Below are 23,983 nucleotides of genomic sequence, written 5' to 3' on the forward strand. Positions count from 1 at the left end.
TGAACAAAATGAGAGGTTTGGGATCTTCAAAGTATGTAGGGTTTTAGTGCAAAGTAATTGTGGGTGAATTCAAATGTGTACCAAACATATATTAAACATCTCTCACTGTGTATAGATGCTATGGTGAAAAGTAAATAAAAAATAAAAAAGATTTTCATAAATGGGGTAACACAGAACATACTCTTTTGTGTCTTTTTTTTTTTTTCCTCTCAGCATAATGTGGAGATTCATTTATTATTTCCTGTGCCCGTGGTTTGCTCTCTTTTATTGTGGTGTAGTACTGTGTTGTATGAACATACCACATGTATTTATCCAGTTGCCTGTTGATGGACATCTGGGTTGCTTCCAGTTTGGGGTGATAATAGATAAAGCTGTTATAAACATTTGTCTGCAAATCCTTTTGTGGGCATGTGTTTTCTTATCTCTTAGGTAAATATATACCTAAGCGAGGAATGGCTGGGTCATATGGTAAGCATATATTTAACTTTGTCAGAAACTGCCAAACTGTTTTACACAGTGGTTGTACCATTTTACATTCCCACCAGTAATGAGTGGGAGTTTCTCTTGCCAACATTTGGTATTTTGCACACCAAAAATACACACTGTCTGATTCTATTCACTTGAAGTTCTACAGTAGGCAACATTAACCTATAGTGATGGGAGTCAGATCAGTGGTTGCCTGTATGGAGTTGGGGACACCTTTGAACACAGACAGTCACAGGAGTGTTGACCTTGATTAGAGTGGTGTTTATTCAGGTAGTATTAGTCAAATACTTAAAATGGGTTCATTTTGTTGTGTGAAAAATTTTATCTAAATAAGGTTGATTTAAAATGATTTCTGCAACAGTAACACTAGGATTCCTGAATTAATAGGTTGCAGGTCATTCTATATTTTCTCAATCCATGAATTATCAAAGTGCATCTCCTATCTGGGGATGCCTGCACATTTCTAGACATGGTTGAATAGTCTTCCAATTTGGAAAAGTTGACACTAGACTAGAAGATCCCGAAGTCCTTGGAGCACCAATGTCCCAGTATATATATACTGTATAGCAAGTTATTCTAAGATCCTGTTGCTAAGTTGCCTAGATTCCTCTCTGCTTTATCCTCAGTTCTGTCCATGAGGCCAGTCAGCTCCCCTGCTTGGCTAGGATGCTGTGTCATCACTGTGAAATCCGTGCAGTTGACCCAAGCTGCTGTACTGAGCACCACCTTCCCCAGTAGTTCTAACAGATGGGTCTTTTTCTGGAGAAGCAGTTCTTGCAGGAGGCATTCTGCTCAAAATTAGTGGGTTAGGAATTAAGTCAGCAGAGAGATTGGCAACATGCTTATTCCTGCGGGCTTTACGAGTTTGTTTTCTTTTTGGAGCAGTCATTCACAATTTAAAGTGATTCACTGCTTTTTGGTTCTGAAAGATCAAAAATGCAGAGTGGAGCAAATGATTAATTCATTGTTTACTACTGTACAATGTAGTTGAGGCACCTGATGTTAATTCAGTCCTTTCTTCACTGACTTCACATTCTCCCCAACACACAGGGAAAACTGTTCATGGTCAAGACACTTCTGAAGGAAATGCAAATGAGGAAGGGCTGAATGTGAGTAATTGCCCCCGAGGTGTTGCCGAGGTTCTGAAATGTGGAGTCCTGAGTCAGGGTTTCTTATATGCCCCCAATTTCTGTTATTGTCACTGCTATGCTTGCCCCATACATTTTAGAAGGGCCTTTCAATGCACGTCAAAATGAGAACAGGGTGTCTGGGGGTCCAGAGTGGTCCTGAGCTACTGTGGCAGGGGCATAGTCAATGAGGTGCTTGCTGCCATCCTGACCCACCTTTCTCTACACCTATGCTTCTCAGATTTCCCATTCAGGTGGTTGCCAAATGGGGAAAAATAAAAAGCAAAGTATTAGCATCTATCATTTTATTGTTTCTCACCAGTCTTCTCAAATATCTTTGTAACAGCCACATCAATAATGGTGCCACCATAAGTACTGAGTATGTATGGTGCTTAAAAAAAAAACCAGAGTGCCACCATTGTCTGTATCTCACACCTAGGAAGGAATGAAGGCTGAGCGAGGCCAAGTGAGTTGCTTAAAGGTTACATAAGTACTGGAGCTGGCACGCCAATTTCAGAATGCACAGAACCCAGAATCTGACAGAACCACCAGTAAATACTTGTCAGCATTTCTTGATTTTCTAGGAGTCTCATGGAATTGACCGTTAACACTCAGCCTTCCTTAAGATTCATTCTCTACCAGGGACACTCTGGAGTGGTCGTATTTAGGGTCACTGCATCACCTTGTGGTCATGATGGGAACTGCACTTCCCCAAAGTCAGGGAGTCCTGGGTTTACACACTGCTGTTTTTTTCTGAGCTTGGAAGTTCTGTCCATCCGTCTGTCTTGAAATCCTAAAGGAAAAAATTCTGCCTGAACTGGGCTTGACAAAGTTGTCTGGCTGACCTCCAGAATCAGGAGAGAGAAGCCTTTCACTTCCCCTCTCACATTCTCATCTACCTTGGCTGCAGATTCTCAAGGGCAATGTGTATACTTCATGTAGGAAGTGAGCTCTCCAGGAGACAGCCTGCAATCTACATCTGCTTTCAGTTTCTTCCTGAACCTTCTGCCCCTGCTCCCACACTGCCATGTAATGTTGTCCGTATGTATGGTGTCTGATTAGTTTTTCTCCTTGTTATTCTCCTCTCTGGGCAGAGAGAAATGTGAATTCTTTGATTAACTTGCCTAAAGAGTTTCTTCTTTGCTCTTTCAACTAATCTGGTCTTCTCTCTGCCACGTCATAAACTACACAACCTTAGATAATTCACATAATCTCAGTGAGCCTCTTCTGAAAAATGGGAATAGGAATATGGATTTTCATGATGAGTAAATGAAAATCTGCATTTAAAAGCATTTAGTAAACTGTAAGTATGCAAATATAGTGACTATCAGCAAATATTTCTTTCCCATTACCGATAATAAGAGACAAAGCCTGCAATGCACCTTACACTCTCATCTTTCCATAATTGGAGCATGGATCTCCATAAGAGGTGAAAGTGGGCATCTGTGCATGTGGAAGGAGGAGATGGGAGAAGAGATAAGATAGTTTCCAACAAGAGGAAGGAGGTCAGGATCATTGTTGCATTGTTAGATATTGCCAAAGTCCCTCCTCCTTGATTCAGACGTCCTATCAAAAACTTACCAGACTCTAGTATTTATGATCACATTTTATCTTCAGGATTGTCCTGGGAGAGATGTAATAATACCTGTTTGCCTGTTCTGCAGATGAAGTAGCTCAAGATCAGAGCAGTGAAAAGATTTTCTTAGATTCTCAGGGTAGCAGAATTGAGTTGAAAACATGGAGCTTTTGATTTCCAATTAGGGCATCTTAATTTACCACATGTCTACTGTCTCTTCATACTCTAACACAGAACAGAAGCTTCCAAACTTTGATAATGAGCCACAATAAGAAATACATTTTGCATACTACATACTCACTCACGAGTATACAACCAAAACATGGAGGAATAATACTTATCCTTATCTCCTACAGTGCACTTCATTCTGTCCTATTAATTAAAGAGAGCTATTCACAAGTCATTAAATTCACTGATGGCCCACCAGTGGACTGAAACTTATATTTTGGAAAGCACTGATCTAGAAGGTTCTCTAATAGTCCTGATAGAACACGTGACTATCACAATTGCCCATGGTTTCAAATGGGTATTATGAATCTAAGGGAATGGAGAGGAAAAATAAGATGAACTCAGGAAGTTCTACCAACTGGAACATAATGTCTGGTTTAAGAAAATTTGAAACATGATTTAAAAAAAATCTAAAATAACTGTATTTTCGTTACTATGTTCTACTCTGTCATGAACATAACACTTCTCCCTCATAATTATTATGCCTCATTACACATCAATCTCCACCCAACCCACTTTCCACACCTTAAAGGAAGGAATTATATTTTATTCTCAGGGCAATAAGCATTTGCCTGATGGGCAATATTGGTTCACTTAATAAATAAAAACTGAATAGCAACAGTCTTGCTTCTTCTTATTTTCTCTATTCAAAGTAACTTTAAATTTAACCTGGCCTGTGTAGGAGTCATGCACTAAAAACGAGTGACTATGAGCTTCATCATACTGGTATCACCCTTGAGAAATCCAGAGTCTGGATAGAGGCAGAAATAATGAAAGAAGGATAAATACTCATTCATTCATTCATTCTCATTCATTCATTCCTACTATCTCCAGCTCTTGTGAGTAGACCTGTGCCCTTCAAGTAAATGCTTCTTTTTTCTTCCTTTGGTGACTGGCCTATTTCTTTGTTTAGTTAAACCCCGTAGACCTTTGATGAATGTGACTAATGAAACCTAATTATAATATAGGAGTGTGATTTTTGGCGCAATTGCTACATTAGAAAATGCAAGGCTGTGACAAGATTTCATCAATGCACCTTAAAAGCACTGAGGTTCCCTGTACTGTGAGTCCTCCTCACAACACTGGGCCACACTAGTCAGGACTACACATGCAGATAACCCCAGAGAGAAAGTCTGTGCGGCCTGAAACAAAAGGACAAGACTTCACCCATTGGCAGGTATACGCTCATACAAGGGCCAGCCTTTCTCCTTGATTGGGCAAGCGAAGACCCGGCGTCCCTGGGGACCCACAGGATGCTAGAACATCTCCAGCCTTCCTTCAGGATAAACTGATGTGAAATAGCAACTCTTCAGGTCACTGTCTCTGGGAGGGCAGGGAACTAATTACGTTAATGTCCTCTTTGGGCAAAAAATGTTGGCCCTTATTCCTACGGACACACCAGGGAGAGAGCAGTTGCCCGACCTGCACTCTGCCACCCATGCTGAATGACGCTGAGAGACGCAGCGAGGGAAGGGGCTGGATCAATGCCATCTCTTTGTTTTCCTCCTTACAATGAACTGGGGGAGAAAAAAAGGTTGCACTGCAGTCCTTAGGGCTTTGTGTGGATTTTTGTTTGTGAACAGTCATTAATGATGAGGGTACCCATACAAAATTTAAAAATTAATATGTAAAAGGGCAGTTTTATATTTACATGGTGATTTTTAAAATGCCAAAATTTCTTCTAGATTTAGTGGCAGTATTGCTTTACTGTATGAAATAAAAATGTTCTTGAAAAATTGCCAATAACATAATAATTTAAATATACCTGAATTAATACAAGAATGAAAAGAATACGAACTTTAGGGTCAGGCAGATCTGACCCTAAAGATCAGGGTTTGATCTCACCCCTCTGGCCCTTCCTAATTTGTCTGTTAAGGGCTAGTTAAATGTATCCTGTCCCTGACCCTCAATTTGCCCACATCAAGATGGAAATACAATACTTACTGCATAGGACTGCTGGGAGGATTAAATAAAAGTGCAATAAGTTAATTTATTAAATAAATTAATTAGCCGCCTTTTTTATTTAGTAAATATAATTTTCTGTGTGTAAGTACAGGCATACTTGTCAACTTTCATGTGTATTTTATAGATGGTTATATAAAAATGAGACACAAAATACTTTCCTCAATAACTCTTCAAGGTTGACTGAAGCAGAAAAGAGCAAAAGATATTAACTACATTTTATATACCAAAAAAATAAGTCCCAGAAACAGAGTGAGTTAATAGCAAACTAAGCCTCAAGTCCAAATTTCTAACTTCCAAATCCTGGTAAGTCTTAGGTTTGCAATGTTTAACCAGAGGATGGGTCAGAGGGTGTGCACTTTGAGAAAACATGTCAATATTTTAGTTGTTTTTAAATGTCTTTAATTATGACAATTTATCTTGAAATTCCAAAGAACACTAAAGGGGAGCAAAGACTGCTTCTGTTTATGGAAAGGGGACGTGGGTCTCGGGGGCCCTCACTAAGCTCACACAGGCCCTTCCAAGGGGACTGGAAAACCTCCCTGCTCCTGAGAACAGAAAACCGGGAGGCTGACACACCAACCTTTCTCTTCCTGGGGATGGGTTCGTCGAAGAGCAGGTTGCTGGCCTCTGACTCGTCGATGCCATCGTCCGGCTGCGCGGGGCTGCGGAAGGGCTTGAAGCTGTCGGCTGACAGCGGCGGCGACGGCGTGGACGGGTTGGACTGGTCGCTGGGGGCGCTCCAGCTCCAGTAGCCGCTGCTGCTGGTGCTGGAAGGCACGTAGCCACCCTCCTTCCAGGATCCGCTGAGGCCCTCTGCGCCGGACACAAGGGGAACACGGGAAACCGGGCCTTGACGCTGCTCCAGTGAAACCACCGCAGCCCACTCAATAATTTGCAGCAGCGGGGAGTGTAAGTATACATTGTTCTATTTATATACCCCCCTGCCAAAAGTCAAATCATGGTTTATAAACATTTAGTTATTTTAACCACATGATAATAGGTTTTTCTTAGGGTTTTCTGATGTGCATTGTTCTGTACAACACTAGTTCCTTGGAATGAGATTATATGAAACAAGGGAAAAAAACAGATATTGTTCACTAAGTTTGAGGAGCTCTAGGTCACAACTACCATATTTCTAAGAGAGGGATACCTTTTACGATATTTTTCCAAATTGGTCACAAAGTTCCCTCTCACCTCCTACCCCTCCAATTTTAACTTTTTTTAAAAAAGGAATTTATTATTCTTTTCTTTCTTTCTTTTTTTTCAGACAGACATTTAGTCTGTTGCTAAGTCTTAGAGTGCTATGGTGTCAGCTTACCTCACAGCAACCTCAAATCCCTGGGCTCAAGTGATCCTCCTTTCTCAGCCTCCCAAGTCCAAGTAGCTGGGACTACAGGTGCTTAATAGGACTCCCCACTAATTTTTCTATTTTTAGTAGACATGGGGTCTAGCTCTTGCTCAGGCTAGTCTGGAACTCCTGAGCTCAAGAGATCCTCCTGCCTCACTCTACTGGAGTGTTAGAAATAGCCAAAAGGAATTAAAACTGTAATTCTTAGAATACACGTACAGGAATTTAGTCTAAGATTTAAGAATCTAAGAGAAATAATTTCTAGATAGTTATCTAACGCCATTTCCCATTCTGCTTTTTATAACAAATAATAGTACCTGACATTTTATGCGTGTTTTATATCTGACAAAGCATATTTGCATGATCTCAGGCATTCTCACATTTATCTTTCAGAGTAAGGACCATCATCCCAATTTTACAGACAAGGACCCTGAGGCAGCAGGAAATAACTTGCCAGGTGACCAGGAGGTGGGCCCCAGGCCTAACCTGGCCTTCAGTGCACGCAGCCCTGGGCTGTGAACATCCTCTGTTCTCTCTGGAAAAGCTGGGATAGGATAAGAATTTATTTGTAATAATTACTGGTAATATTGGTGTTAGATTTTACCTTTCCACTTGTGGTAAAGAACATTACGAAATGTTTGCTAATGTAGAGAGATTTTTGCCCAGTTAGAATATTTTCTGGGTATTCTTTTAGTCGCTGAAGATATGCTTTACCTTTCAATATGCACAATTTTAATTAGCATTTATATAAATTCTACTTTTTCCTTGGATAATTTCTTCTCTATATTTATGAGCATTGTGAATATATCAAAACTACAGTCTAACTACACAGAGGGGGAAAAATCCCCAATGCCTCATAAATACTAACATCTGTATAATGAGTCATGAAGACAAATGGTAGAATAGAATTCATGGAAAATTTTTTTAACTGTCTTCACCTAATTATAGATTTCCAGCATATTCCTTAACTATGTCAAGCAAAAAGTTAACTGAGAGGGGTGAATTTTTAAGTTGAAATAGGAGAAGTAAGCAACCCCTCTCATTATACCAAGGTTCTTTTAGAATCAAATGGTCATTATGCAGGCTCAGGCCTTGCCAGCATCAACAAAGCCAAATTAGCATCTCACTCTTTGCAGTCTAGAGGGACTGATGGGCTCACTGGCCAGAGTCACCTATTACAAACAAGAAAGCTCCATCCAACAGGGCAGGACTTCAAGAGGACGCTAATATAAGGCCTTAGGTGATATTACCTGTCTGAAAAACTCCCTTGGCAGGCCCATGCGGCTTATAAATAGACTGAAACATGCACTTGTAAAATAAAATAAAGTTCATGGTACTAGATACATAATCATGTTAAGCATGAGGAACTGAATTTGAGAACCAACTATTATTACAGTGTGGTTACATCGCTACATGTCAATGCCAAAAGTTAATCTGCTTCCTGACTTATGAATGACATTTCCTTTAGAAACACTATTTAATCGGAGGGACCATAAGATATAAAAATAAATTTCTCAGAAAAAAGTCAGGACCCATTCCTAATATTCTCAGGGGGAAAGAGTCTCCTTATATTAAAACAAGTATTTGCCCAGAATGCAAATAGACACTGGTGACTCTTAGCTTCTTTGCGAATCCACATCCTGACAGAATGATCCTTCTTAGGCACAGAAAGGATAACAACAGTTACCCAAAATTAACTGATGACAATAATTTGAAAGAAAAAAAAAATATATATATAAGTAAGACTCTTACTTTGTCACCCTTGGTAGAGTGCTATGGTGTCACAGCTCACAGCAACCAAAATTACCAGTTACCCAAAATTAACTGATGACAATAATTTGAAAGAAAAAAAAATTTTTTTTTTTTTTTTTTGAGACAAGACTCTTACTTTGTCACCCTTGGTAGAGTGCTATGGTGTCACAGCTCACAGCAACCTCCAGCTCTTGGGCTTAGGTGATTCTCTTGCCTCAGCCTCCCCAGTAGCTGGGACTACAGGCGACTGCCACAACGCCCAGCAAATTTTTGTTGCAGTTTGGCCAGGGCCAGGTTCAAATCTGCCTCCTTCATTATATGGGGCTGGCGCCCTACTCACTGAGCCACAGGTGCCCCAAGAGAAAATCTTTTATTCCTAAAAAAATTATGCCTTCATTATCATAAATCACTCTCCCTACCTAAGAATTTGCTTCTTGTTACAGACTAAGTGAGAGATAGCCGACAATTTAAGGTTATTAGTTGAGTAGTTGTTTTTAAACCATAAATGAATACTGAATTATTTTATTACTATGCTAACAAAAGTTTACACTGAGGAACCAAACGGTTTATTTTAATTCTAAACTTTAAATACAAAGGAACTAAAAAAGTTCTCAATGTGAAAAAGAATCCAATGACAAAAATAATGATTAATTAAAAATTTACTTTCTGTTTTTCCTCTAAGGATCCCATAGAATTTCTGTAATTCCTTTTCCCTAGAATATGTTTTGGGGGGTACCTTCAGTTTTGCTTTTCCTATAAGCCTTTAGCAAAGTTGCCAAGCTGAGAAAGGTGAATCAAAACACCAAGAATCCAAGAGACTCCCCAGAAGAGAGGTTAGGTCATTGAACAGGAGTGGTGAGGCTCATCTCAAGAGCTCCTTCTCTAGTGCTATGTGAAGAGGTGGCATTACCCTAGCTTGTGGGGAATCACGCTGCTGAATGGATCCGTGGCATCCATTTGAATTCCCAGCATCTTGGCCATTCTTTCCACTTACAATGAAGTAGGGGTTAAGTTTTGGTGGACTCACTGGAAGTTCAGCAAATTTATTTTAACATCTCATCTTACAACCAAATTGTGTGTGAACCGTGGCTCTATCTCATAATGGACCACACAGATTTCTGAGAGAAGGCTGCCCTGGCTGGTGAGTCTCACTCTTAGTTCATTGCATTTCAGTAAACTGCAATCTGGCTTCCTCTCATGGGGAGTCCTTTGTGAATGTTCTTGCCAAAGCTACAAGTGACCTTCTTTTTTGATGCAAAATTCACTCCTTTTCATGCATGACCTTCTGAAGCACCAGACACTTCCTTTTTTTTTTTTTTTTTCATCAGACACTTCTTGAAACATACTTTCCCCTTGGCTTCCATGAAACGACACTATTAGTTTTCTTCTGCCTATCCCTTACATGATGGTGAGCATCATTGCCTCCCTCATGGTCATCTTGTCTTCACACTGGGCTTCTACACAACTTTCTCAGGGTGATCTCATCTATTCTCACAGCTTCAAAACATTGCCTTCCAATTCTGTACTGTCGGCCCAGATCTCTCCCACCCTGCATGGCAGTCTCTACCAGAGGTTGCTCCTTGAATGATCTTTAGGAACTACCTACCAAACATGTTTTTAACTGGCCCTACTGTCTTCTTCAGCAACCCCACCTCTTGCCCCAAACATTCGCCAGTAGATTTATTCCTGTGCCTTTGTGCCCTGTCTCAGGCAATGGCAACACATCCTCTCCTTCATTCTTTCTGTTCATCCCCAAGTCCTGTTGATTGTACTTTCTTCACATGTCTTAGTCATGTCCTATTTACCCCCACAGTGACCATGCTTTATCTTTGTTGTTGTTGGTAAACCTAATCACAACTTTGCAGTGCCAGTGTTACTTTAATAGTTCTCCCACAACCTCAGAATAAAGTTCAAACTCCTAGACAGGCAAACATAACCCCTCCTGATCTCCTGCCATTCTAACTTCATCTCCTACTATCTGCCCTTCTGTCTCATAATACTGGATTATATGAGGTCATATTACATCAGCATTAAGAGAGCAGATCTGGAATAAGAAAGACCTACCGTTTGCAAGCCAATTAATCTCTGTGAATCTCAGTATACTCATCTGTAAAACAGGGATAATAACATCTCCTGGAGTTGTGGGAATTAAGAGAGATAAAGCAAGCATAGTACTTGGCACATAGTAAGTGTTCAATTAGTGCTAGCCATCACCATGGCTATGACTGACAGTGTTTTTTTCCTAAACCAACTGTATCCTACCTGTGAGTGTCGATACTGTTTTTCAATGTTGTATTCAAATCACCTAGCATAGTACCTAATAAATGTATGTTGAATGAATGGACTAAATAATTCTATTTGATTAAGGAATCTGGGATAATTCTTTTATTAATAAAAATATTACATTTTCGGGCGGCGCCTGTGGCTCAAGGAGTAGGGCGCTGGTCCCATATGCCGGAGGTGATGGGTTCAAACCCAGCCCCGGCCAAAAACCACAAAAAAAAAAAAAAAAAAAAAAAATTACATTTTCTGAGAATTCTTTGATCCAACTATCTTTCTAGTCAAACATGAATAATGCTAGAGAAAATGACTTCATTAGATCTATCTCCATTTACCTAGAAAAAAAGGATCATAGTACTGCAAAAGTATTCTAGAAAGAGAGAAAACAAGTAATGGAACAAAAAGAAATGATTTGAATGAATGGATGTATAAATGAGATGCAGCAGGCTCTTGGAGAAGATGAGGAGGCTGACAGGTCTGGCATCGCCATCTTTTCCACATTTTCCCTTGCTTCCTGCTAATAGGTGGGGGTTAATTTTTCACTGTGCTTGGCAGGAATGCAGCTCCTCAAAGAGAGGCCCTGCTCTTGGTATCAAGGAACCTTTCTAAAGCCCCACATCCCAGACCTACCATTCGGCCGCACGGGAGGGCTTCGAACCAAAGGGCTGGTTGACAAACTGGTTAGTACCATCGCTGCTGTCACCTTGTCCATGTCCAGTTCCTCTGAAGATTTCCTGTAAAGCAGGAAGAGTAATTGGTAACTGTTCACTTTGCACGCACTGTGGGCTAAGCAAAGTTTGCTCCTTTAACTCATCCCATGAATATCCAATGCTCTGTTAGATTTATTTTATAGATGAAGAAGCTGAAGTCCAAGAGGTTAAATGATCTAGTCAAAGTCATGCAGTATTAGCAAGACAAGGATTCCTCCGTCCATCATTCATCTAACAAGTACTCAGTAAGAGTGTGCTAATGGGCCAGACCCCGTTCTAGGCACAAGGGATACCAGGTGAGCAGCAAAGTTCCTGCCTTCGTGGAGCTTAGAGGCTGATGGGAAGAAACACAATTCTCAGTAGACAAACAAGCCAAGTGGTGCTAGGAAGCTAGGAAGTGCTAGGAAGGGCACGAACAGGTTGATATGGCAGTGATGGGGGGCGGGGGAGGGCTGCTGTACTTGAGGCAGTCAGGACACGCTTCTCCAAGGTGGAGTGTGAGAGTTAGTCCTGAGGGGGTAAGGGAGTGAACTCCCCAAAGTGCAGTTGCCTGAGCAAAGGGGAGGTGGCAGGGAAGTATGCGTGTGTTTGAAGATTGACCTAAGAGTGTACAAAAGGAAGAGCCGTGTAGGACAGCTTGCACCAGGTCCTGGGGCCGTAAATGGTGTTTTGATTTTATTCTAAGTGCAATGGGAGGTCACTGGAAGGCTTTAAGCAGGCCTGGTGAAGTAACAGGATTAATATTTCTAACATAATTATCTGGGCTGCTATATGGAGAATGGATTTTAGGGAAGACAGACTAGAAGCAGAGAGGCCAGTTGGGGGGTGATTGTTAGGGGTCCAGGCAAGAGGAATCAGTTGTTTGGACTGGGGTGGGGCCAGTGGCAGGTGACCATGCCCTGGGTGTGGGAAGGAGGGCAAGAGGGTGGCTCCAGGTGTTGGCTGGAGCACTAAAAGAGCCATTTACTGAGGTAGGTGAGACTGGATAAAATATGCAATTAGGGGTGTTTAAACTCCACTGTTTTTTTTAAGTTTGGTTTGGTTGTACTACACTCTGCCACACAGGTACCATGGTACCATGCCAATAGGTACCATGTTGTTCAGTGAAGAGATTCGAGTAATATTCATTGAGATAAAGAGGTTGCAGTGGTTCATTAATTTTGGTTAAGTTGGCCCTGAATAAAAGTTCATAAAATAATGATCATGGTGATTGGAGTCAGCTTGTTTTATTAATAAAGAACTTAAAATTGAGAGGAAAAGAATGTATATGGTACACTGACATCAAATAAATTGTACCACCTCCTGAGAGATGAACATTTTCAAATTAGAAAACAGTTGAAGAAGCACAACAGAGGATCAATAAACCATATCCACAGATGAATTGTCACTCTGACAACGTGGCTTTCATTCACAGGTGTGCTGAATTATTTGTAAAAGCAATAAACTCTTAGGGATGGAAATTTCAGTGTTGCTTCACAATACAGTGGGAAAAATAATTCTTAAATTGAAGAAAAATCAAATGGTTCTTTGATTTTCTTGGGGAGGGGCTGCTCAAATAATTTCTTTCTTGGGGAGGGGCTGCTCAAATAATTTCATCATAAAGTTACTAAACTATTGCAGCTCATCTCTCTGAGGGCCACCGTGATACTAAATTATGAAACAAAGCTTGTTCTTTCAATCCAAGGTACAAAAGGATGGAGATCTATGAAATTTTCTTCTGTAATTTTCAAAAAGCATGCTCTTTCTCTGCAAATTTTTCCATCAAAAGACAAATTACTTGTTTCAGAGCTTGACAATTAAAATGCATCTGTAAAGTAATCTTGAGAGTGTACCATGAAATTCACTACAGAAGTTTTCAGGTTACTTTCATACAGGTAGGGGAAAAACTACTCATTCATTTGGCATGTCATTTAAAGATTTTACAATGTTCACATTTAAAAGAACTCTGCCTTTGGGAGTTGAGGTGATACCAGTTTACTACAGAAACAAAGCTTCTTGAAACTGTACCGGCAAAGAACGTAAAGCACCTTTAGGTAACTTAGAGTGTTTTGTTCGTTTGGTCTCCCTATGTAGTGACAGTCACAAGGGAAGGGATAAGACGTGGGCCTTGAAGGAGCAAGGCTTGCTGTATATCCTTCTAACAGACCCTGGGGCCCACACGCATGGTATAGGGGAACAACATGAATTTGTAACTTTGTAGGAGAAGGTCCCCTTGCCCTTCCTCTGATTCCTAAAATGACCTGCTATTAAGTATGTCTCTTTCCTCGGCTATATCTTGGTTTCAGGGATCTTCTTGTTCTTCCCTCCATCTGCTTTGTGTCTTCTTTGATTTTCCACACCTAAGGTGAACATTTTATTTTTGATGCCTAATTGATGATTAACTCAAATACTGGCTTATGGTTTCTTTTTTTAATATGACAATCAACAGGAAATGCATTATTATAAAGTATGCATTTTTTCTGGATTGCCAGAATTCACTGCTATGTTTCAAAATAATTATTGACCATCATAAAGAGATTTGCAAAGAAGAATGAAAAGAGTTTGAATAAACATGAGTATAATCAGTGTGTTTTTGGATTTGGATATCCTTTAAGTTTCCCACTGGCATTAGAAGTCATTAACAACAACGATGACAGCAAAGTCAAAGAAATACATGGGGCTACTGACACGGTTAACCTGTATTTCTCAGGGAGTATTGTAATCATGCTACATGAAATGTTACCAGATGATATGGCCTTGTGCTGAGTTGTGTTTTTGTTTTTATGTTTGTTTAATTTCTTTTGGTACAGTACTATCTAATTACTGATTAATTGGTGCTGCAAATTTGAATCCTTATAATTAAACATCAGATGATATACAAAGTAGAATTTGTTACTTTGAGAAAATCACTGCAAAGGCCTTCTGGTAGATTTAGAGTTGCTGAGAAAAACACAAGCCACTGGAAGTGATATTAAATATTCTCTCCTACTTTGAAACTGAATTTGAATCTACTCATGAAAACTTACCAATGACATGTTTGTTAAAGGATGAGACTTTTTCAATTAATCTTTCTTCCAGCCTTATTTGAGTATTATGGAACTTTTTTACAATAGGAGATTGTAAAAATAGGAGTATCCCTAATCTGAAATGCTTGAGACCAGAAGTATTTGGGATTTAGGATTTTGGAATATTTACATATGCATAATGAGGTATCTTGGGGATGAGACCTAAGTCTAAATGTGAAGTTTATTTATGTTTCTTATATACTTTATGAAGGTAATTCTATTTTTCCCTTGGGGATGCTGAATAAACCTGTGTTGTGTGCCTATGTTTTGACTGTGACCTGTTACATGAGGTGAAGTGTAGAATTTTCCACTTGTCATCTTGCTACTCAAAAATTTGTGAATTTTGAAGCATTTTGGATTTCAGATTTTTGGATAAGGGATGCTCAACCTGTAACAGTAATATTTGTTGTCACTCTATATATGATTTGTTCCCTAAGATAACCTGGCTTCCATGGATGATTGGGATTTAAGATGGGAGAAACACACCAGGGAAGGGAAACAGCAAGTCCTAGGCTTGCTAGGAGACTGCTCAGGAGTCCTATTGAAGGGAGTGGTGGAGACAAGTGGAGACTGAGTCTGGGCCAGACCATGGGGCCATGTATGTTAGGTTGGGTAGTTTGTCTGTTACATTCTTATAAGTAAAGAGAAATCATCTGAACATTCCTGAGCCTGGGAGAGAGATGATCAACCTGTATTTAAGAAATGTGTCAAAATGGAAAATGTAATGGAAAGGGAAGATATGAAAGGCAGGCTATTCAGCTATTTTTAGTTGAGTGAAGTCTCAATTCACACTCAAAGTATTAGATTAAGAGGGACAACTGTCTCTTCATGCAGAGACATCATCCAATTTATGAGTGTGGACGCCCCTTGATTTCTGCTAAGGATGTGTTCCGGACCTCTCCAGGAGAGGTGGTAAAGATAATGCCTTGAGGTTTGATAACGTGGCTTTAAATCCTCTCTGTGCATTACTACTTATGTGACCTTGGTAAATTACTTAAACTCAACTTCCTCATCTGTAAAGGGAGGATAAAAATAAACAGGTTTGTTGAGATGATTAATGAGAAAACGCGTGAGCACCAGTATAAGCCAGAGTTCGTGGATGTCAGCTGTTATTTACCTTCTACTGCACGACTGCACCAGAGCATCTCTCACGAAAGAGGAGGCATCAACTACTCTTCACTTGCTCTTCTTGTTCAGTACCAGCACTAGCAGTTGTTGCTTTTCTTTTGTGAAAGGGAGTATTATTTTTCATAAAGAACAAGACTGTTAAAACTTCCTAAGGGTTACTCTGTAAGAGGTGGCACCAGGCACGTGGAGGTGCAGGCTGCCGGGGGCTTCCCAGAGCTTCCAGTCAGTGCTTGGCTAAGGCGTAGCTCACTACACAATGAGTCTTGGCCAGACTGTCCACAAATGGCCAAAGCCTAGATTGCTTGTCTGGATCTTATGTTTAAGAGTTTATGCTGTCAATGCTTCACTCTGGAGCATGATGTACTAGGGTGCGTGCCAGACACAAGAATTATATTCTCAATAAAAAATAACAGAGACTCTGCCCTCTTGAGAACCAGACCTTAATTAGACACCAACATAAACCTGCAAATGTGAAAAACACCAGGCAGGAGCCATGTGGACTTGATGAGGCCCTACCTAGGCACTCCCAGCTAATGGGAGAAGGGGATCCAGAAAGGGAGTGAGCACGGGTATTGCCTAAGTGAGGCGATGGAAGAGCTCCTGGGCAAGGGTTCCTTCCAAGAACCGGAAGACTGAGTGTGACCAGCAGTGCACCTGGGAGGGGACAGCCTGGGACGGTCTTCCAAGTTCTGTGAGATTTTCTTCTTATCTTAAAGGCCCTGGGAAGCACTGAAGTGTTTTAAGCAGAGTGGGGTTGGGAGAGGTTGGGTAAGGTTGGGGTGATGCTATCAGATTAGCTTTTCAAAAATCTCACTCTGGCTGCTGCGTGGAAAATGAGTTTCCTGGGCTTGACAACACATCTTTTATCTGAGAAATTGATTGTCTGGTGACTGTGGCAGCAGGTTGCAGAATGACATCATCTGCGACATGGAGAGGCAATCAGCACAGTGCGTGGCGGCAGACACAGCTGGCCTGTGTCTCATGCACAGGTGGGTGCGGCTGGTCTAGGCCTGAACGCTCAGCCGTGGCCTGTGCTTACAAGGGCAGCTATTGTTTGTGCTACAAAACACCTTTTTCTTCTTTTGAGCCACTTCATGCCTGAATGCTGTCTGTGTGGAGGGTGCATACAAACATAGTCTCCCCTGGCTAGCTCTACTCGCTAAGGGAGAGATGTTTCACACGTTGGAGAGCCATAAAAGACCTTTATCTGTAATTAAAGTGCTGTAGTAACAAATGGAAATAAAAAAGAATACATTCCTTAGATTAGCACTAATCCAGTTCCTTAGCAACTACCAGAATCTGTTGTCTAGCCCAAGTTCGGTTGCTTTTAAAACTTGTGACAATTTTAAAATAAGGAATAATACCTGAAAATAAAATCTCTTCTACTGGAGAGGCTATAGTAACCATCCCCAATCTTGGAATTCTTGGAAAGAGTTTGGAAAATTGGATTCAGTAACCATTAAAGGGGATTAAGCATGCAAGCTTTATTTCCATTCTAAAGGAATCTTGAAGTAAAAGTGGTAAATATTAATGCCTCTACTTTAATTTTAGCTGCTATTTCTTTTAAAACTATACGGAAGTCAGTATCCATCAAAACTGATGGAAAAAGAAAACAAAAAGGAAGACTATAGTGAAGCTACCTTTGAACTAAAGTGTTCAGTAGCCTTGATCAAAAAGAGATGGAAAAATTAGAGCAAATAAATAGTAACACGTGAGGCAGTATAGGTCAGCACATCTGAAATTACCTGTGGTGAAGGATCATTTTTAAGAAAAATTTAATCTGTCACAGATCAGTACTTATATAAAATACAAATAAAACAATGGCCTAGGGAAATTGTAGCAAACTGTGGCTCAGTGAGTAGGGTGCTAACCCCATATGCTGAGGGTGGCGGGTTCAAACCCAGCCCCGGCCCAACTGCAACAAAAAAATAGCTGGGCGTTGTGGCGGGCACCTGTAGTCCCAGCTGCTTGGGAGGCTGAGGCAAGAGAATCACGTTAGCCCAAAAGTTAGAGGTTGCTGTGAGCGGTGTGATGTCATGGCACTCTACCTGAGGGCAGTACAGTGAGACTCTGTCTCTACAAAAAAAGAAAAATTCTAAACTACTTTCTCTTAATTTCTGTACCTGACTCACTGTGGCCTGCAAACAGAGTTTGCAGATGGGCATTGCCTGACGGACCACACCTTGAGTAGCATGGAGCTAGGCAATTTGTTTTGATTTCCATTAAACTTCCCCTGAAAAGATCAAATCCTGTCCCTCTTTTCCTCACTTGCTGTTCCCTCCTCTGGGACCCTCCCTGACTTTACTCCCCACCCTGTTGCACTGCCCAACGGACCCTACATTTCATTGCAAACAGACCTCATCCTCTCTCCTTTTATTATTGGGCTAAGGGTTATGCCTCCTTTCCACTGGAATCACTCAACCTGCCACCCCCACTGAGATCAGATCAGGCAGGTGTTAGCCTTTTACCTCCCTCCCTAGGAGATCAACCCTCTTCATCCTCATGCCAAAACTCCGGTCCTCTGAGGCTCAGGCTGTACACTTATCTTGTTTTCTCCTCATTTCTACTTCAGGCATTGACCAATCTTCCCATCAGCACCTTTCTCCCCTAATTTTCATAAAATATTGTGGCACGTAAATTACAAGCTTTATTTTTTACCCCAGCTCAGATTATGACTCTAAGAGATGTATAGAAAGCACCTTCATAATTTCTGTCCCCTTAACTCCAGCAACATTCAGCAGAGTGTTAAGCTTGGGAGGAGAGAGGTTGTCAAATAGACTGTTTAGTAGCTGAGTGCTTTCAGGAAAACCTTGAGGCTTTGCAAACTTCACATTCCTCATCTGTAAAATGGGAATGATAATTATACAGATGTCAGAGGGGTTTTGAAGAATACATGTAAAGTATCTGGCATATACTAAACATGCAATAGTTATTACCGTCACCACTGTCATCCCTTACCCAAACTTTTATTTCAGTGAATTATTCTCAGGTTAAGTATCTAAATTTTATTTACTGAAGTATTTTTGGGTGAAATAACATGAAAACTGGGATTTGCTTTAATATATGGGGCCTGACGATTAAGTTTGCGAACTTGCCACCATGTGCTTATGTTGGCAGCCCTGTATTAGGGGAGAAAGGTGCAATTTGGTAAGGTTTCATAACTTATGAGGGTTTCATAACCTTGGTATATCGGTGTCTCACAGCTGTGTTCATTGTCAACACGTGATGGTGTCTTGCTGAGTGGTGTTCATTATTGTTGTTGTATGTTTTTGTGTTGTATGTTTTATGTTAAAGAAACAAACATTTGTAAATTTCTCATTAAATCTGGCAAAAATTGAAGTGAAAACAGGGACATGTTAGCTCAAGTTTATGGAGATAATGCGATAAAGAAAATGGGAGCATAAGAATGGATTAGACATTTTTCTGAGGGGAAAGAAAGCATTATAGATGAAGAGAGGTCAAGGTGGCTAGTAATGAGCAGAACAAAAATGAGTAAAATTGCGCATCAAAATCATTGAAATCATTGGCTGACTGTGAGAAATATAACATATCAAGTAAACACTGATGGAGAAAGGAAAATCTTAACTGAAAATCTTGGCTTTTAACAACTCATAGCCCTTGCATCACAACAATGTGCCACCTCACACAGCACTGTCTGTGAGGGTTTTTAGCCAGGAAATACATAACTGTATTAGAACACCCTCCCTACTCACTTGATCTGACACCCAATGACTTTTTTTTTTTTACCTGAAGATAAAGGAAATATTGAAAGGAAGTCATTTTGATGACATTTAGGACATCAAGAATAATAAGATGACAGCTTTGACAGCCATTCCAAAAAGAGTTCCAAAATTGCTTTGAAGGGTGGAATAGGTACTGGCATCAGTGCATAGCTTCCTAAGGGGCGTACTTCAAAGGTAAGCATAGTGATATTCCACAATAAGGTACGTAGCACTTTCTCCTAAGATGACTTCGCGAACTTAATTGTCAAGCCTTATGCTACAACAGCCTTCCACAAGCCCGCCCCCCAGAACTGTGAGTTGGAGATGATTAGATGGTATAAGATAACTGGTGAATTTAGATGATGGGTACTGAGGCTTTATTGGATTATTCTCTCTACTTTTGTGTATATTTGAAACTTCTACAATACATTAAAACAAGAAAGTTAAAAACAAGAACCCCTAGACTTTGGCCATTATGTGCTCCACCCCTACTTCCCACTCAGCTCCTTTCCTTCTCAGATCACTCCCTCTCACTGTCACTGCACCTGTTTCTTCAGCTCCCTCTGTGGCCTCTCCCTCATTCTCAGCAATGCCTGCAGCTTCACAGCAGTCCTCCTGTCTGGGCTCACTGGTGGCTCTCCTGGATTGCTCCTTTCATGGTGTCCTTGAGTTCCTGGCCTTCTTAGCCTTTTGCTGTTTTGGCCCAGAAGTTACCTTACCCCGGCTGCATCCTCCCTGGCTCTTTACTCTCCTCATCTGGGGCGGTCGCATGCTGATGGAAAACACCAAAATCCTGCGCTCATGAGCGCCATCCTCAGCGCATACTACCTGTGCTTCACCTCAGCAGGCCCTTAGCCTGCCCTTGATGAGCACATCTTCCCATTTCTGCCCAGGTTTATTCTGCATCTTCACCTCCCCCTATTCTTTGCCTGTTTGAAGCCACTGCCTCCACCTGTGCTGTCTTCATGCTCCTCCAAACAAGACCTTGCTCTGACCTCCTCTCTCTTGTTCCCACCAGCCCTTTTCTCTCCATCTACTAACATGCTGATGTTTTTACCCACCTATACTCAGGGGCACCAAGGAGGAATGGGTAAAGAGGCAGAAAAGAAATGGGGAGAGTGTTTTTAAGAAAGAAAGAAAGAAAAAAAGAAATGGGGAGAGAAGAGTGATTATAGGTATAAGATAGGCGAGAATTTCAAGGAGGGACAAGTGAACAGCATCAAGTAAGGCAGAGGGATCAAGCCAGATAGGACAGACAAGGAATGTAATTTAATTATCTTGATATTAGCAGCAAGGAAGTAGGCAGAGACTGCAGCAGGAGTGGAAGAGGACTGCTGTGGGTTGAGGGGTGAAGGGAAACAAGAAGGTGAGGAAATACAGGCAGTGATTGTAAAGGACTCTTTAAAGAAGCCTGGCCATGGAGGGAGGGGAAGTGTGGTTCCTTGAGAAGGGTGGAGTGCTTTTGTTTGTTTTTCAGATGAATGGAACCACAGCATATTTAAATGCTGATAGGAAGGAACCAGTAGAGATGGAGACATTGAGGATACAGGAAAGAAGGGGTAAGAGTGGACAAGGTCTCTATGAGGGCAGCACAGAAGGAGGTTCTGAGCTCAGACAGAATTTGCTTTTGACCGAAGCAGGAGCAGTGCTTTACAAGCAGTGTGAAGAGAACAAAGACAGGCTGGGCTCAGGCAATGCAGGTGTAGGCTCGGGAAGCTAGTGCTTCTTCCTGGAGGTCTCTCTTCCGAAGCAGGTGCATTTCTCTGCAGGGCAGGGGTGGAGAGGGCACTCTGGAGTGGAGAAGGTTTGGTCATTGGTAATGGGAGAGGCAAACAGAGCAAGACGCCGCAGGTCTGCTAAGCAGTAAGGAAAGCTCAGCTGAGGTAGGAAACTCAGGTTCCGTCCTGATGTTAGCAGATCAGAGATCTTGTTGAGATCATACAAAATCAGGGGTCGTAGAAGCAAGAGAGAGGATGTGCTGGGAGACCAGAGGTTAAGGGCAAGAGAGGAAGACTGGAGGGGGAGAGCTTCCAGAGCAGAGAGATCCTGGCGGGTGGCAGGGTCCCAGGTGGGCATGGGAATAGCAGGCAGGGCAGAGGTGAAAGCCATCTGATCAGGAACGGTGAGTCTGATGTCATCCAGGATGATGGCAGAATTGAGGAGGAGAGGAACACTGTGGCTCATGCCTCAACAAAGCATGAATGACTAGGACATCAGCAGAACTGAGGAAGGAAGAGGCAGAAGAGTTCTTAAGCATAGGGGCTTTATACAAGAGAGGAGGGGTATAGCCGTGGGACACAGAAATTCATTCTTGGGAGGTTCTGCTCGGCCCATTTTCCTACCACTCGTGACAATTGCTCACAGATGACTCACTTTCTCCTCTGGATACCTTTGCAGAAACTATGTCCTCTGCTTGGAGCAGGCATCCTCCTCTTCTCCACCTGTCCCACTGCTTCTCTTACTTAGAACTCAGTTCAGTCCCGTCCTCTGCCCACCCTGCCGTGCCCAGGCCCTCAATCTTGTTCCTTGGTTCCTAGTGCTCTCGCCTCCTCCGGGCCGTGAAGATCAAGGCTCAGCTTGCATCTCTCTATCCTCAACATCCTCAACATCTAGCACAAATCCTTGCTCAAGGTCAGCTCCTAATGAAGGGTATGGGAACAAGTTAGCATTAAGTGAGAGTGGTGACGGTCGTGCAGCGTGGCAGGGGAGAGCACAAAAGCATGTCTGAAAAGCTGCTGCAGTGTCCTCGGCTCGCTCTGTGGTCTTATGAGACCTAGTGATTAATTTGGTCCTTCTTATAGAAAACAATTACTCAAAAATTCATCTATTAAATAAATTGTTCATCTGAATTTTTTTTTACCGGCTCTAAAAATTGTTGGCCTATCTGGGAAAAATGGATTTTTTCCCACTGTTGGTGATAATTCTTCTATATTCACAAAGACTCACAGATCCATCAGTGAACTCCAGTATGTCAGCAATAACATTATTAAGTAAGAAGTTTCAAATCCCCTGAAAACAATTCTGTGTGATTACTGGGACTTCTTGATGTGAGCAGGCTGCAAAGCGCAGCTCACGGAGGCATCTTGAACACCCCTCGATGGTCTTTTTGCTTTGTAAGTTTGACGCTTTTGATTGCAGCCAACGTGGTCTCCTCGTGGCCAGTCTTAAACCATCACAAAGTCCTCTGTGCACATGCAAGCACTAGTGATATCGTGAAATACATACTGGGTCTGTATCCCTGCCTCCTGGCATACAACTCTTAAAATCCTTGGAATCTCTAAAGCGATAAGTATCTTTTTGTATGCTAAAGAACTGACAGGTGGCTGGCAGGTCAGGATGGGGCCTGTCACCAGAAAGATCAAGACAATATAAGAGGACAGAGATTTTGAGGACTGGAAGAGCTTCTGGATAGCTCAGCATGGGGAAACTCAAGGAGGGTGGTGTCCCAGGACAGGGTATGAAAGCTCCATACCCCTTCAGCTGTACCTTGCCCTAGGTATCTCTTCATCTGTATTTTTTGTAATATCCTTTATAATAAACCGGTAATATAAGCCTTTCCCTGAATTCTGTGAGCCACTCGCTCTAGCAAATTAATCCAACTTGAGGAGATGGTTGTGGACCATCCCCGATTTATAGTGTGTGGGTCAGAGCACGGGCAGAACCACCATGGGGCCTGTGATTGGCATTGGAAGGAGGGGCGGTCTTGTAGGACTGCGCAGTCAACCTGGGAGATCTGATGTCATCTCCAGGTAGATAGTGACATAACTGAATTGAATTAGATGACACCCAGCTGGTGTCCACTGCAGAAATGATGGCTTACTTGATGTGTGGGGAAAGACTCCCACACACCTGGTGTCAGTCAGGGGCATGGTGTGGGAATACAGTGTCAGAAACTGAGTTTGTTCCCCTATTCTCAGAGTGTCCTCTGGGCTGCCATGTAGGCACTCTGTGATGAAAAGGGTACACAGCAAATTCTTGAATTCCTTTTGATAGAGTGTGTTTTGTGTCTGCTTGTGTGTGTCCGTATCTATGTGGGTTGGTAGCCTGTGTTTCCATTTATACACCTGTGTGTGTTTGGGTCCTGTGTCTTTCTGTGTGGACCATGTTGCTGTGTGTGTGCAGGAGGTGACTGTGTACTCAGACCCTGTCTCCTGCCTGGGGGCAGCCAGCCCTTTATTCTCAGCTCTCTGGGATGGCTAAGTCCTTGCTTGCTTCTCCCCATTCCACTAAGCATGTACCTGTTACTTGGTAGTGGCCAAAGCACTGTTGTCAAACTCTTTGGAAAAGGGTTCTTGATTGTTTTAGGAGGCTTTTGACTAAGCTGCCTTTTGGCTGGGCTGCCATCTGTCCATGGTCAGCCAGTCAGTCTGTTCCAGAACCCTGAGGATGCTGTGTGTGCAGGGGTGGTGGGGTTGAAGTGCCCCATGTCATTGGGGAGTCTGGAGGTTAACAGTCCGCCTGATAAATGTCACGGTTATCCTCAAGAAGAAAACTAATCAAAATTGCATTGCTCACTCTTACATTTGTGTCCAAGTTGGGTCATTCCAGACTTATTGGTAAGGTTAATTACATCATTGCTTGGAAGCCTCAAATCCATTTAAAGGCCTAATAAATGGA

At 41.8% G+C, this 23,983-nt stretch overlaps 1 protein-coding gene across 1 annotated transcript in view; it reads right to left on the reverse strand.

Annotated features, from left to right (window-relative positions):
* ZNF704 (zinc finger protein 704) overlaps positions 1 to 23,983 on the reverse strand; it is a 273,034-nt gene that overhangs the window by 48,435 nt on the left and 200,616 nt on the right. The window contains exons 3-4 of the mRNA XM_053558995.1: positions 11,393 to 11,496; positions 5,963 to 6,195 (exon numbers count right to left, since the gene is read on the reverse strand). Coding sequence (XP_053414970.1) covers positions 5,963 to 6,195; positions 11,393 to 11,496 — 337 coding nt within the window. The remainder of the gene's footprint in view (positions 1 to 5,962; positions 6,196 to 11,392; positions 11,497 to 23,983) is intronic.

This window comes from Nycticebus coucang, chromosome 13, assembly GCF_027406575.1.
Source record: "Nycticebus coucang isolate mNycCou1 chromosome 13, mNycCou1.pri, whole genome shotgun sequence".
Taxonomy (NCBI): Eukaryota; Metazoa; Chordata; class Mammalia; order Primates; family Lorisidae; genus Nycticebus; species Nycticebus coucang.